This window comes from Oryctolagus cuniculus, chromosome 4, assembly GCF_051225735.1.
Source record: "Oryctolagus cuniculus isolate XC-2025 breed Fujian yellow rabbit chromosome 4, ASM5122573v1, whole genome shotgun sequence".
Taxonomy (NCBI): domain Eukaryota; kingdom Metazoa; phylum Chordata; class Mammalia; order Lagomorpha; family Leporidae; genus Oryctolagus; species Oryctolagus cuniculus.
The window spans coordinates 130,021,312-130,036,700 of NC_142870.1; the positions used below are offsets into that span (position 1 = coordinate 130,021,312).

At 39.2% G+C, this 15,389-nt stretch overlaps 2 protein-coding genes across 14 annotated transcripts in view; one reads left to right on the forward strand and one right to left on the reverse strand.

The window, feature by feature from the left end:
* The window catches only part of P2RY12 (purinergic receptor P2Y12), a 49,074-nt gene extending 38,770 nt beyond the window's left edge, over window positions 1–10,304 (forward strand). For both annotated transcript variants that reach the window (XM_008266331.5, XM_008266332.5), the window contains exons 2-3: window positions 6,510–6,677; window positions 8,347–10,304. In XM_008266331.5, coding sequence (XP_008264553.1) covers window positions 8,361–9,389 — 1,029 coding nt within the window. In that variant the 5' untranslated portion in view covers window positions 6,510–6,677; window positions 8,347–8,360 and the 3' untranslated portion in view covers window positions 9,390–10,304. The remainder of the gene's footprint in view (window positions 1–6,509; window positions 6,678–8,346) is intronic.
* The window catches only part of MED12L (mediator complex subunit 12L), a 360,120-nt gene that overhangs the window by 89,486 nt on the left and 255,245 nt on the right, over window positions 1–15,389 (reverse strand). The window lies entirely within an intron of this gene.

Genomic DNA, 15,389 nt, shown 5'->3' on the forward strand with positions numbered 1-15,389 from the left:
ACGGCCATGCCAGACCAACCACTGCCCAAGCCTGGGACAGGAGAGGGTTTTGACTACATCCCCAATGATGCCGCTTGCCAATGCCATGATCCTGGACAAAGAATCTTTGAGTCTTAGATTGTCTGAAAAACAGAGACAACACCACCTTCCTGGTAGGGCTGTGAGAGAAACACTGACACAGTATGGTGAATGTGTAGGAGCCCAATGGACGCAGAGCTCACTGCTCATTCATATCCCAGCCTGCCGCTCCTCTCTCACATGCACCCCAAACCCATCCTGCCCTGCATCTCCCAGTGTGTCTCAAAAATCCTGGGCAGCTCCTTCCTCTGCTGTTGCTTTTTCTGCCACCTACGAGACTCTCAATGCCTCCATTTCACTTGCTGCAATGCTGTGTACAAGGACAATATCGGTCTCTCACCTTCACTGAAGGCCCCCAACACAGCAGCAGGAAAGCAAAAGAGACTTTGCAGTGTTTCTCACAGTGTGATTCATTCATTCTTAGCTACTTCTCGAATGCTTGTCTTCCCCCACCAGACTGTAACTTTTGTGAAAGATTCTGAATTTGTTTTCATATTTCCTTTTTAAGTACAGAGTTGGCACTTACTATTTGTGGACCTAATTTGCACTTAATACAGAACAAATAAGTGAACTACTGAACAAAAGCATGGCTAATGGAATGGGGTGAGGATGAAGGTAAGAACAAAAAATGAGTTTTGGTAGGAAACTTAACCTGATAGTTCAGTGCTGAGAAAAGAGAGAATTCAGAGACAGACTGGAAGCTATAGAGAAAAAAAAAAAAATCAGGGGAAACTAAGTCTCAGTGATAGGTATAAATACTGAGAAATAAAACCAAAAACTCTCTGGGGGAAGCTGGGACAGACTCAGGCACCTGAATGTGAAGAGTGAATGTGTGTCTCACTGGACTCCAAGACAGACCACTAGATAAAACATACTGGCAGAATAAAAAAAGAGTATGCCACATAGGTATGGAGCTCTTAAATTCCCCTGTGAGCGTAAGAACTTTGAGACATCGGTGGAAATGTGTCATGTGTGTGCTGTATTTGGTCTCAGGTGGGCACTGATTTGGAAGTGACAGCTCAGTGGTAATTGCGCTGAGTCTGAGAGGGGTGCAAAACCTCCAGGTTCTCTTTAGGTTAGGAGAGCAAAGACAGCTGAGATACAGGACTATTAATGTACACGATTACTAGGCAGCCCTGCCAATCGGGTTGCAGAAGTCGGGGAGGGCCATCAGCAATGTGTCAAACGGAGTCAGCGTCACAATGCATGCCACCCTCCAAGTGAGTTCATAAACACCACGTGTGGACCTCAAAAGAAAAGCTTCTCTAGAGTGGCAGGGGAAGCAAGCAGGAAGCCAGGCGTTGAGGTCAGAGGTGACTGTGAAATGGTGAAGGCTGGGAAAGTGACCCACGTTTCCCAGAAGGTGGGTCGGACAATAACTTGAGAGGAAAGTCAAAGTTTTAGTTGAATCGCCAGCCTCCAACTCTCACTTCAAGGCTGTGTGTCCAATAAAGAAGTCACTGTATAAGATATCAAGATTGGAGAGCAGGTATCTGATAAAGGAGAAAGGGGACAATGGCCTCTTGTCTGAGTTAAGAAGGAAAGAATGGACCGTCTTCCTACCTGACTGCAGGGAAAGAAAGAAAATTATGAAAAACAGAGAAATGTGGAGGCAAAAAGATGAGAACCTTAAAGGAACTCAAACTAGTTTACTGGCCCTAACAGGCTGAGGGATTTGGACTTGAAAGCAAAGTCATGACTCGAGCAAGAAAGAGAAGAGCTGAAAAGCTAGAGCAGCCTGGAGCTGGGCAGAAAACAGCTCCGTGGGATGGACAGGCAGTATTTGTTTCCCAGGGCTAATATTTTCTGAGAAATCAGGAATGCTGATACTATACCCGCCTTCAAAGTGGATAGGCAGAGACATTTAATTTATTTTTAAGGTTTAATTATTTATTCGAAAGAATAATAGAGAAAGTTATCTTCTATCTGAGGTTTGCTCCTCAAATGGCAGCAGTAGCCCAGTCTGAACTAGGCCAAAGCCAGGAGACAGAACATCATCCTGCCTTTATTTACAGGCTGGAACACAAATACTCAGCCCATCCTTCCTGGCCTTCCCAGGCACATTACCAGGAAGCTGGATCGGAAGTGCAGCAGCCAGGATGGAAATCAGCACTCCAAATGGCATGCAGCTTAACCCACTGTGCCAAAACACAGGCTACGGAAATATTTTAAAACCTACTGCTTTTCGGCAGCTTACAAGATTTGTTTAAATCAGGATTATTTTCTTTGGTAAAAGTAGAAAATGTATAATCTTCCAGTAGCAATTCATATCAAGTAAGAATAAAGTCAACCTAAGAAAATGTACCAACAATTTCCAGAAGTACTAATGACTTCTACTCTTTCAAGTTGGAATTTAAAGATGCTCAAGTTGCATAGACCTGAAATCTGCAACACAAATTATGCTGTTATTTCCTGAAAGATGAACTTGTTGGGCAAGAAAAAGCAGCTCCTGGAAAACCCAGAGGAAAAGCCAGGCTGCCTCTTAGATGCTGGCCCCCCTCTTGCCGTGGCCTGAGTGGGCTGCCTGCCCTATAAACTGAGTTCTGGAAACCTCAGCCTCAAGCTCAATTACTTTCTTTCTCCAAATATTTCCTCACACACACACTTTACATTTAATTGATCAAGAAACTAGGAGGCTACACATCCAAAATCCTAGCAGGCTAGTCTCTTGAGCCAAATATTCCTAGAAGGAAGAAACACAAGCCAGCATTGTGGAGTAATGGATTAAGCCACAGATTGAGACACAGGTATCATATATGAGTGCTGGTTCCAGTCCTAGCTACTCCACTTCTGATCGAGCTTCCTGGTAATGCATCTGGGAAGGCAGCCCAAGTACTTAGGTCCCCGTCACTCACAACAGAGACCCAGATGAAACTCCTGGCTTTGGCTTGGCTGGCCCCGGCAGTTGCAGGCAGAAGAGTGAACTAGAGGATGGAAGGTGGATCTCTCTCGCTCTCCCCAACCCTCTCTCAGTCTCCGTCTTTGTATCATTCTGCCTTTTAGATAAATCTTTTTTAAAAAGGAAAGGAACAAATTGAGTCTAGGTCTGCTCTAAGTCATCTTCATTTCTTTAAAACAAGTGATTACAAACATTGCCCAAATGTGGGTGCATGTTCACAAAGATGTGATAACAATGATGAGCTTATCAGAACTGTGTGTTCTTCTTTCATCTTATTTAATTAATCCAATAATCCTAAGGTTTTGAAATAACTAACATACATAAAAGGAAATAAAACAGAATTAGATTGAATGCTGCTTCCTTTTCTTCAAAAAGTAGATGTACTTGTTAAAATTCAGCAATTTATACTTCAATGTTTGTACATGCAAATATTCAAATGCAAACCCAGTACATATCATGAAGTTAATTGCACATAACACCTCTCCTCATACAAAAGTTTTTAAAAGCAATTTATTTAGCTAAAAATTTTACTCTTAAAAGATGCCTTTAAACATGATTCTCTGATAGCTAAGTACATCTTATCCAGAATAAAATGGCTTCAAATAAATGTTCCATCAGCAATAAGTAATAGCCTTGGGCTATGTTGGAAGAATGGATGTGTGCATGGAAAAGGAGACTGTTAAAGGAACAAGGACATTCACAGCTTATTTCCATAAGTGACCATGCCTGAGTTGGAGTGCCTTTTCTGTAAATAAATGGGAGACATACTTAACTGCATTGCACAGGAAATCTTTGTTCTGTTGCAGTCCACAGTGTAACTCGCAGGAGTATTAAACATGTATACTGTTCATCTGATTTCAAGCCACATGCTAAAGACAGAGGCAACAGATAACTGGATCACAGGAGGTAGCATTCTGTTTTGCTAAATACTCCAGTGCCTGGGGACTCGTTATTTTGGGAATCTATTGTGTATCTAACCTACATTTCTATACTCTGATGGACAATACCAAGCTAGCTGACATAAGCATGCACTTCCTAAAACACATGTCCTCAATCCAAACGCTCATTAATGCCAAAATGATCACATCTAGAAACAAACTGTTAGAACTAAAGAGCCTAAGCAAAGTCTTAATGATATCTCACCCTCCTGCCCAAAGTTAGTTCCACAAGGACCACAGAGTCCTACCATTTCAAGGAATGGTTCAGAGTGATCTCATTTGAAACTAATACTTTCAGACTTGGTGAGATAAATAAAGCAATTAACTCACTTCAAAGTAAGTATTCTGTTGACTTGTCAAAGCCATTTTGATCAGAGAACTCAGCCAAATCAGTTGTTTCAATAGCACAAATGCAAACTCTATGAGTTGCTGCTATTTATTAATGAGGTCAAAGTGTACAACTTAACTCTACTTTCAATTCATGATAATATACTTTTGCAACCTCAGATACTTTTGCTTGAAAATTTATTCACTTTCAGCAGGAAACTAGCAATCAATCTCCAAAGAGAAAATATTATCAGAGAGGGTTCACAGACAGGTGTGTACAGATGTAAATTAAAAGTGGGAGAAAGAAAAAGTTATTTTGCAACAAGAACTAGAGTCCTCTTTTCATCCTTCAAAATGCCTATTGATTTGGAAACATAAATTCTCAGTAAGGTATTATGATTCAAGCATCTGGATTCAATTTCCCTTCAGTATGGCAAATTTGTTGAAAATAATCACAATTTTCTTTCCTAAGTCTTGTTTCAATTGCAGATCCTAGATATCTACCATAAACATCCTTAAGACTTCACAAATGGGTGCAAAGACAAGTGGTATAACCATTATTTTACTGAAAGAAACAGCCATTCACACAGGGCATTCGCCCCCTCACACTGAGCCTCTGTGGAGTGGTGGAGGCTATGGAGAAGTGCCTCAGGCACACAGCAGCTATACTTGTATGCTACACATGTATGCAGACAGCACCCGTTAGAATGCATCCTCCTATTCACTGCACAGCCCTGCTCCTTATTCCCCCTCACCCAGAGAATGGGGACAACATGAGCTGCTCCTTCAGAGAGCAGCTGAGATAGTAATTCATACTCACATAGGAAATCAAATGCTGGCTATTATCCTTCTAAAGTACACCCACAGCATTAAGGACTCTTTTAAAAAGTAGAATTTTGAATATACAAACCAACAAACGAGAAAGGTTGATTAATTTTTGGTTATAATAGTCTAATTTAAAAATAGAAACACAAGCATTTCTTGAGTTTACTATCAAACACCTCTAAATGACCAACAGGTGGGAATTACTCCTGAAAATTATGACTGAAATTCATACACTGATTTGAAATTCTCAATGTCAACAAAATGCTCATGTCCATTTAAATCAGCGGTCTTTTTAGTGTGTCTGACCATCACAGGAATGCTTATCGAAATTCAGATGGGGGTTGGCCTTTGGGGCGTCCCAGGTTTTCTGACTGAGGGCTCTAGGCTAGGCTGGCACCCATGAACGTGAATTTCTAACAAGCTTTCAGGTGATGCTGAGCGGCTGCTCGGTACTCTGAGAATCACTGATGGAGATACGTAACACATGCAGAGATACACCTATTCAGCACTCAGAAGTGGGAACTGAAATGTGATGTTGCAAAGGAATCTATTCAAACACTTCTACTGCCAGGGAAGAACATTATTGTTCAAGATATTGTGGCTGCACCTGCACAGTAACATTTATATAAAGGTGAAACAGCAACAGATGTTACCCTCCAATTTTATCCCTACCCTCTCTTTAGGCTTTTTTGGTTTAAAAGTTAAAGAACCATATATAAAAGTGATCCATGGATGCTTTAATTTAATGGCTTATTAATTTTCCCCTAATTTTAAAGCTAGGTAAAAAGAAATACACAAAAAAATACTGATGTTTAAACTCTATTCAAGAAAAGCATACAGGATACTTAGTAAACTCGGCTATGGATACAACTGTTCTTTTCTAATGTAATTTTGTAATCTGATAATTTATAATGGGAGGAAACTGTTTGGTCTACAAAGGAGTTAATCAAACACAGATTTAAAATAATGATATTATTAACCAGGAGAAAAACAAGGGGGAAGAGACTTACCATCCCAACCAGCACACATTTGGGGTTAATTTAATTATTTGTTGGAAGGTAATGCATCATGCAAAGCTTAGCACAATTTGTTTTCAGGTAAATAACCATTTTAGAAAGCAAGCTTGCAACCTTCTCCAGGAAGCACACTTTGAAGGCTGGATCTCAACTTGGATTAACATTTGTGTGGAAAATAACCAAAGGAAGTCCAAGTTTTAAATCATCAACTCTATGGCAGGTTTCAGTAAAAAGCTGGAAGATTTTAAACTACCTTTTAAAATGCGTCTTCTCAGCCATCCTTGCCCCACATTTCCCAGGAAATAAAAAAGCAGAAGTCCTAAAAGCAGACAGATGGAAACAGTGTCTCCATAGCTGCCAGTCTACAGTGTTTGGAGGTAATCGGATTGTGAAGCCCTCTCTCTTTCTCCCTCTATTTCTTTCTAGAACACTCAAGACTTCTTGATGAAACCAGCAAATTTTTATTTTAACCATAAAATGGTTTGAAAACTAAATTAAACAGTGAATGGGAAATACCAGATGCCTCTCTGCAGGTTGTGTTAACTACCACTTACTGGATACATTCAAATCCTTCAGAATCAACAGAGAAATCAGGTAATGTTCTATCTAGAAGTATTTGACAAATATATGCAATTACACTATGATGTGTGAGTTCATTTTTCCAGATTTTTCTTAAAATTGCAATAGGAATGCAATTAAATAGCAATATCAATGCAAGTACGTGTTTGAAATAAGAACTAAAATATAAGTATACTAATGGTATCAGAGACAATCATTAATTAAGCTCTTCATTAAATATTCAAAGCATGGAAATAAAATTTATATATTCATTTTACTTTAAGCATAAAATGAACTTTGAATACAGAGCTAAAATTCTCAGTAACAAGAGTATTTGTTAAATTTACAGTCCATGCAAAATGAGCATGGACAAAGCAGAATTTCCAAAACCGTCAGAGAATGAACTGAGAGCAAACAGCAATAACAAGGAAGGTTAAAATCAGTGATCTTGCATCGATAAAATATTGAGTGAAACAGGTGCAGAAAATGAAAGCTATACTTGTGTGACAAAAAGTTCTTAGCTGCCTTGCTTTCAGTGATTAAAGGGTGTGAAGAAAAAGAACTTTTAACATTTTGGAGTGCTGAGTGCTAGCTTTATTTTTCATATTACATGGAATTTTTGCTTTCAAATTTATATGTGTAATGTCATCATTACTGTGTCCAGTTATTAGGAGACATAGTTGAAGAATCAATTTCTGTGTCATTGATGAATTACGAACACTAAAAATTTCACTTCACATTTCAGAGCTCCTAAGCCAGATAGCATATTCAATCAATTATTAGCTTTCTTTCTAGCTTCCTGTTGTGGTAATAATCTGTAACAGGAGTCAGATATGGTTTTGGTGATTTCTTTTGGCTTCCATTAGCTACTCCATCAACCTAGAAAGTACGCTCTGGCTGATTTGAGGAATATCAACTGGGACTCTCATAATGAAGGCCATCTCCTCATTTTTTGTCTTGTATTTTATACTGAACCAAGCTCAAAATGTACACGGCAACTTCAGATGCACTGTGCAAAGTGCATATGCATGGGTTAAAATATTTGGAGCTAAACAATGAGTTCCTGTGAGGTCGATTCTGAATGGATGACTGAGCAAAAGAATGGATGTCTTCCAGTAACGCCTCTGCATTTTTAGTTCTAATTCAGTATTCTATTTATTTAATAAATTTTTCAAGAGTGAACACCACTCTTTTTCCATATTTTTACTTTAAAAATCAAATGGGAAATTATCAGCCATTTTTCATTTGAAGCTTTGATGTTACAAGAGATGAAGCCCAGGGGTAAGGAAGGTGTAAGAAAAGTGACTCCGGAAACTGAAAAGTTAGAAGGCATGGAAGGGAATGAAGCTGCAAAGAACAAAGTGTAACCCAAATAGCTCTTCTAGCTTTTATATATTAACATAGGTGGATTCTGTCTAGCATCAAAATGTGTTGATGAGGCAAACGTTCCACATAGAAGAAATGCAAAACATTTCTATCCGCAGGTAATGGGCTCTACACCATTTTACTTTGCTAGAGGTGCAACATGCGCCAACGAGAAAGGGTTAGAATCCGTTTTCCGCGTTCCTACTCACTGCCACTCAAGACTAGAAGCTTGAATTTCCAGAGCAGACTGTGTCTGAGAGAATTTATAGCAATAACAACAGAATCAACTACCTGGGACTGGAAATAACCATCCCCTCCCTCCCTCCCTCTCCTCCTCCAGGTAGCAGAGAAGAAATGCAAGCCACGGACAACCTCACCTCCGTGCCAGGGAACAGCAGTGTCTGTGCCAGAGATTACAAGATCACCCAGGTTCTCTTCCCACTGCTCTACACTCTGCTCTTTGTCACAGGACTTATCACAAACAGCCTGGCAATGAGGATTTTCTTTCAAATCCGCAGTAAATCCAACTTCATTATTTTTCTTAAGAACACGGTCATTTCCGATCTTCTTATGATTCTGACTTTTCCATTCAAAATTCTCAGCGATGCCAAACTGGGGACGGGACCCCTGAGAACCTTTGTGTGTCAAGTAACCTCAGTAGTATTTTACTTCACAATGTACATCAGCATTTCGTTCCTAGGACTGATCACTATCGATCGCTACCAGAAGACCACCCGACCATTTAAAACATCCAACCCCACCAACCTCCTGGGGGCTAAGATACTCTCGGTTGCAATCTGGGCATTCATGTTCTTACTCTCGTTGCCCAACATGATTCTGACCAACAAGAGACCAAGGAACACAAATGTGAAGAAATGCTCTTTCCTCAAATCAGAGTTTGGTCTGGTATGGCATGAAATAGTCAATTATATCTGTCAAGTCATTTTCTGGATTAATTTTTTAATTGTCATTGTATGTTACACACTCATTACCAAAGAACTGTACAAGTCATACGTACGAACAAGGGGTGCAGGCAAGGCCCCCAGGAAAAAAGTCAATGTCAAAGTTTTCATTATTATTGCTGTATTCTTTATTTGCTTTGTTCCTTTCCATTTTGCGAGAATTCCCTACACGCTGAGCCAAACCCGGGATGTCTTTGACTGCACTGCCGAGAACGCTCTGTTCTACGTGAAAGAGAGCACTCTGTGGCTAACTTCCTTAAACGCATGCCTGGATCCCTTTATCTACTTTTTCCTATGCAAGTCCTTCAGAAATTCCTTGATGAGCATGATGAAGTATCCCAACTCTGCAACATCTCCATCCCAAGAAAACAGGAAAAAGGGACAGGATGGTGGTGACCCAAGCGAAGAGACTCCAATGTAAATAAAAGAACTACCGGTCAGTGTTCAGACTCCTTCTAAGAAAGCACTCAGTGAAACCATTAACACTGACTAGGTAGTAGCTGAATTAGTGATAATGGCTCTTGAAGCGAGTCACAAAAGACCTTCCCACTACTAAAACCTATCAGAAAGTGTGGAAAAATAACCTAACCTATAGCTGCACAGCAAAACAAACCAGACTCTACCGCTGTGTTGCACGCAAAATCGCACATAATTCATGACTTGCAGGTTTGACAAAGCAGAAAACCATATGAAAATACCTAATGTAATTTTAAGTACATCATAGATCAATTTCTTTTTTTATAATTAACTTAGGAAGAATGATAAACCCTATGTAATCTTCTAACCAAAAATGAAACTTATTAATCCCCAATGACTTCACCAAATCCTGATCTAAAGTGACACTTAAAGAAATTTAAGTGAATTATACAAAGAATAACAACTACTAACTTTTAACATTTAGCAAAAGCCTACAAGATACAAACTAATTGAAATACTATTTGATCAGAAAAATGTTTAAATGTTCATTAAGAAGATATTTAAATACTTTTCTAATAAGCACTAGAAATACCAAATGAAGTCATTAAATGAACAATTACTTTTATGATACCCAATATTAAAATAATTATGAATATTTCCTTATCACTAGAGAAAGAGGTTTTACTAATACATTGACAACTTCAACAGATGCAATATCACTGCTGCTTTTCTTCATTAATCTGCTTCTAGAAAATACTTGCTACTTGAGTTAATGAACATTTCCCCTTAGTGAAACAACAAATTCCATCTGATTACAGGGTGGCTCAGCATGAACTACTAAAAACAAAGTGACCGAACAGTTTGGAATTACCTACTATATTTGTGTGTACTACATTAAAAAGTTATATTAAACCTGAAATCATAGTATGTTTGGATTTCTGTGTTCAAAGATATTAGACATCAGGACTTACCTCCCAATACAACTGTACCAAACATCAAACCCTTTTAAGAAAAGATGTCTGCCAACACTGTTTTACTACTTGCTACTCTGTCAAACCTCTTCTGAAGATGCCATCTCCCCTCAAGTAGCTCACATGCAAATGCACAGATCAGACGTGGCACTCAGAATTCATGCAAGCCACATTCAGTATTTTTAACATAAGCAAAATATATAACATCTAGATGTGGAAGTCCACATCATTTACCTCTGTTTATGATCCTCAGAGGTGATTCTCAAACCCAAGGATGCATAGACAATAACACTAAATGCAGTGCCAAAAGACAGCGGGTCACAGTGAACTTAATAATAGATTTATCCAAACTCATCATCATTTCTGTTGAATTAAATTTCAGTACAAATCCAAACTCCTTTAACTCCCCCAAAAGGTATTATTTCTCAAACAGCTGTACTTCCTTCTCTAACACAGCTTATAAAAGAGCCACTGGATGTCAGTGGAGAGGCATACAGAGCCTTGCATCACAAAGACACATATTCTATATATTGCTGGGACAAACAGCAGTTTTTTCTGCATAAATTTAGATGTTCTGTGAGAATACCAGGATCTTGGACCTGGATGAGAATCTAGAAATCAACTAGATTGGTTTAAACTTATTTTGCATATTAAAAAATGAAGTACAGATCCACTGCTAAATGCTTCCAACTCAGGGGTGGTGTATGGAATAAAAATGACCACCTCATGGGGACACGGAGACCAGATGCTGGGCAATTGTAAGGTGTGTGGTATTACTATAGTTTTGTAAAGAAAACTGCCAAGTGTTTGCTATTACCTATGATTTATAGGTATATACCTAAATTGAACATTTCACACTAAACTAAACCATACTTTGTTGGGACTTCTTTATTCATAGACATTAGGCACCATATACTCCTACATCAAATATCAAACTGAAACCACTCAAGACAGTCTGAGATATCAATACCTGGAATGCTCATTATACATGAACAAGTAACTATCTATGGCTTTAGGTATATTAATATGTATTAATCAACTCCAGATTTCACAGTAACTTTTTAATTTTTATAAAAGTACAGACAAGGTGTAGACTCTGTCACAGAAGTGAAAAGCTCAGAATATGAGACAATAAAATAGAGGTGCCATAGCTTATAAAACCTAAGGATGCTAGTTATGATTTTCTTTGGTAGTTTCTCAAAGATAAAGTCTAAAGTAGGCATTGGCAAACTATAGCCCACAGGCCAATTCCCAGCCCCTCACCGGTTGTATAGGCTATGATCTAAAAATGTTTTATATCTTTAAATGACTTGGGGGGGGGGGGGATCAAACAAGAAATACAATCTTGGGTCACATGAAATTTGTATTTAATTCAAATCTCAGTGTCGACAAATCATAGTTTACTACAACACAACCACGTCCATTCATGTTTTATCTATGGCTCCTCTCATGTGACCACAACAAGGCTGAGTTGTTGTAACGGTACAGCCTGCAAGATTATTTCTGACTCTGTAGCAGGAGATTGCCCACTTGAGGAAGAGTCCTTTAAAAGCGGAAGAAAACTCTTCACAGAAAAAGAAGCCTCTTTTTATGCACCCGGGTGTTGAAGTAGCTTTGCAATGAAAACACTGTGATCAATGCTGTTGGCAGCAGCCGTGGTGGAATTAGAACGCTGCTAGTGCGAACTGAAAATCTGAACAACTTGTACACCTTACGACTCAGCAGGGACTGAGAAACAACCTAGTGTTTGTTAAATGAGGGGGCATAAGACAATATTTAGGGGAAATAGAAATTGTCAATAAAACTCCGAAAAGATGAATACCCTCATGAACAAGCAAGTAAATTTATAAGCCTAGCTTTTTTCACCTATTTGTTTTTAACTGATCTACAAAATTTTTAATAACAGCATTGGAGAATCCCACTCTGTAAAAGCCTATAAATTGTGGCTGGCGCCGCGGCTCAATAGGCTAATCCTCCACCTAGCGGCGCCGGCACACCGGGTTCTAGTCCCAGTTGGGGCACTGGATTCTGTCCCGGTTGCCCCCCTTCCAGGCCAGCTCTCTGCTGTGGCCCGGGAAGGCAGTGGAGGATGGCCCAAGTACTTGGGCCCTGCACCCCATGGGAGACCAGGAGAAGCACCTGGCTCCTGCCTTCGGATCAGCGTGGCGCACCAGCCATGGAGGCCATTGGAGGGTGAACCAGCGGCAAAAAGGAAGACCTTTCCCTCTGTCTCTCTCTCTCACTGTCCACTCTGCCTGTCCAAAAAAAAAAAAAAAAAAAGACTATAAATTGTTACAAACCTGGAATCATATCTGAAAATATCACTTAACATTTTGATGTACAACTTTTAAATTATAGGACACTTCAAACAAGTATGGTGGAATAAATGCTCTAAAATACGCTAACATGTATGCTCTATAAAACATTGTTTCTAACAGGGAAAAATTAGGAAAAAAAAAAATGCCCAGAGGTAACAGGTAAACTAAATTATGATAAGTTTATGTATTTTTATTGCACTTATGAATGATAAATACATATGTATTTCTTTTTCTGCTCGGTCAATCTTCACATACTAACATGGAATGAAACAAAGATTCAACATGTAAATAAAATGTAGTTATATATGCACACATATAAATTGATATGTACTCATATGTAAGGGAGATTAACGTTCACTTTCTACTATACACACATTTCTATTTGAATTTCTACAAACATGTTTTCCTTTTACAGTAAATAATTTGAAACTATATATTAAGTGTTTAAGATAATATTGTAAACCTATTGCCTATTTCTAGTTACATATGGAGATTTTCTAATATTTATTTCTTTACATAAACAGATTGCTAGTTTTATTGTTAAATTACATAATGCTTGGTGACTTTAGCTTACTCCAACATGGAATTTTTAAAGCAATTTCACGTAATGAAATAAAGAGCCATGGTATTCTTTGATGGGAAGTCAAAGTCTCTTGTAGAGTACAGGGGCTGTCACTGTGAAAGCAAGCACTTCCCTCACCTTCTGAGCTAGTGTTTATTCCTTAGTAGGAATCCCTGAACTTCACTTTGGTTCAAGTGAACAACTGCAAAGACTAGAAATGGAAACAGTAGTTGATTCCCCTCTGGTAGGCTAATTCCTATGACCTCGCATTATGTTTTTTTTTTGGATTCCTTCCTGATCACACTACTTTAAATTAACTTATGCTTGCAAACTCAAACCCCATCTTGTGGCGCAAAGTTTCACAAGCCCATTTTACTTCGTGGTGGATTATCCTTCTCGTGCATCTGTCAGGAACTCCCAAGATCTGTTAAACAAACACATCTTCACCTGCTCTGCAGCTTCTGCAAGGCAGGATGAACCAAGGTCCAAACGTGGACAGTGGGTCTGCACTGGTCGTGGGTTCCATGACTAAGAGAAAACTGCTTAACTTCTGCATTTCAATATTCTCAGATCTAAATGGGACCAATATCTGAGGGTTTTTGTAATTTTTAAATATTATGATCACGTAGAATATATAGTTAGCGTGACTGAATTGATTTTCATTATATTTCCTTAGAGCCCAATAGGATTTTAAATCTTTAAGTTAGTTGCATCCGGCAGGTTTCTGGTTTCTGGGACCTTCACTGTCTCTTTTTTGAGTCTTCTCTTCTGTCCTGGATGACATAGTCTGAGACATTGATGGTATTGCAGTTTTAACTCATTTCGCAAGAAACTTACATAGGACAGGCATGATTTTAGAATACTTGGTGAAAAACTAACTCATTATATTCTCTTGAGAACCATGTGAAGCAAACACTACTATTTGTTTCCACTGTAAAAAGAAACGCAATCATTTCACAGAAAGAATAAATAACTTGCCAAAGGCCACAAGAAAATAAAAGTTGAAAAAATAATTGATCCCAGGCCATCAGGCTCATGAGACAGTGCACCTAATCACTCTGCTGAATAGCTACCCAGATGTACCCTCTAGGGCCAACGATCACCCCACCCACCAGGGGTGCTGACACTGCTATGAGAAAATCAGTTAATACATACAGAGCTTGAAAAGAGATAAATGAGAGGCATGTTGAATATTTACTACAAATACTTTGAAACCTACCACACTGAAAAGAATACATTTTCGTGATTCTGAAAATGAACACTGTAAACTGGTTGGTTCCTCTTTTGAAAGTTTCCTGTGTTGGCATTTTGAAATTTCACTGAAATGTGATTTCCAGTTTTCATATTATGAAATTATCCTGTACAGAATTTCCCTTGTATAAAGCAAAACTATTGTGAACTTTCATCTTCTAGATAATGGGTTTGAGATGGTGGGAAAACTCATAATTAATTATATAAAGGATATATTTCTCTACTTAAAAAGCAAAAATGAAGGCTGGCGCCACAGCTCACTAGGCTAATCCTCTGCCTTACGGCGCCGGCACACCAGGTTCTAGTCCTGGTCGGGGTGCCATTTTCTGTCCCGGTTGCCCCTCTTCCAGGCCAGCTCTCTGCTTTGGCCTGGGAGTGCAGTGGAGGATGGCCCAAGTACTTGGGCCCTGCACCTCATGGGAGACCAGGATAAGTACTTGGCTCCTGCCATCGGATCAGCGCGGTGCGCTGGCCGCGGCAGCCATTGGAGGGTGAACCAATGGCAAAAAGGAAGACCTTTCTCTCTGTCTCTCTCTCTCACTGTCCACTCTGCCTGTCAAAAAATAAATAAATAAAACATAAAAAAGCAAAAATGAAAAGCTTTGTTTTTACTTCATCTAGTGAAACAAACAAAATGATATATGTTTAGGGCTGGCATGGTAGCACTGCAGGTTAACCTGCCGCTTGAGATGCCAGCATCCCATAACAGAGTACCAGTTTGAGTCATAGTCATTTTGCTTCCAATCCAGCTCCCTGCAGATGAGAGTAGGAAGGCACTGGATGATGGCCAAGTGCTTGAGCTCCTACTATCCATGTGAGAGACCCAGATGGAGTTCCTGGATCCTGGCTTCAGCCTGACCCAGCCTTACCCATTGTGGCCATTTGGAGAGTGAACCAGCAGA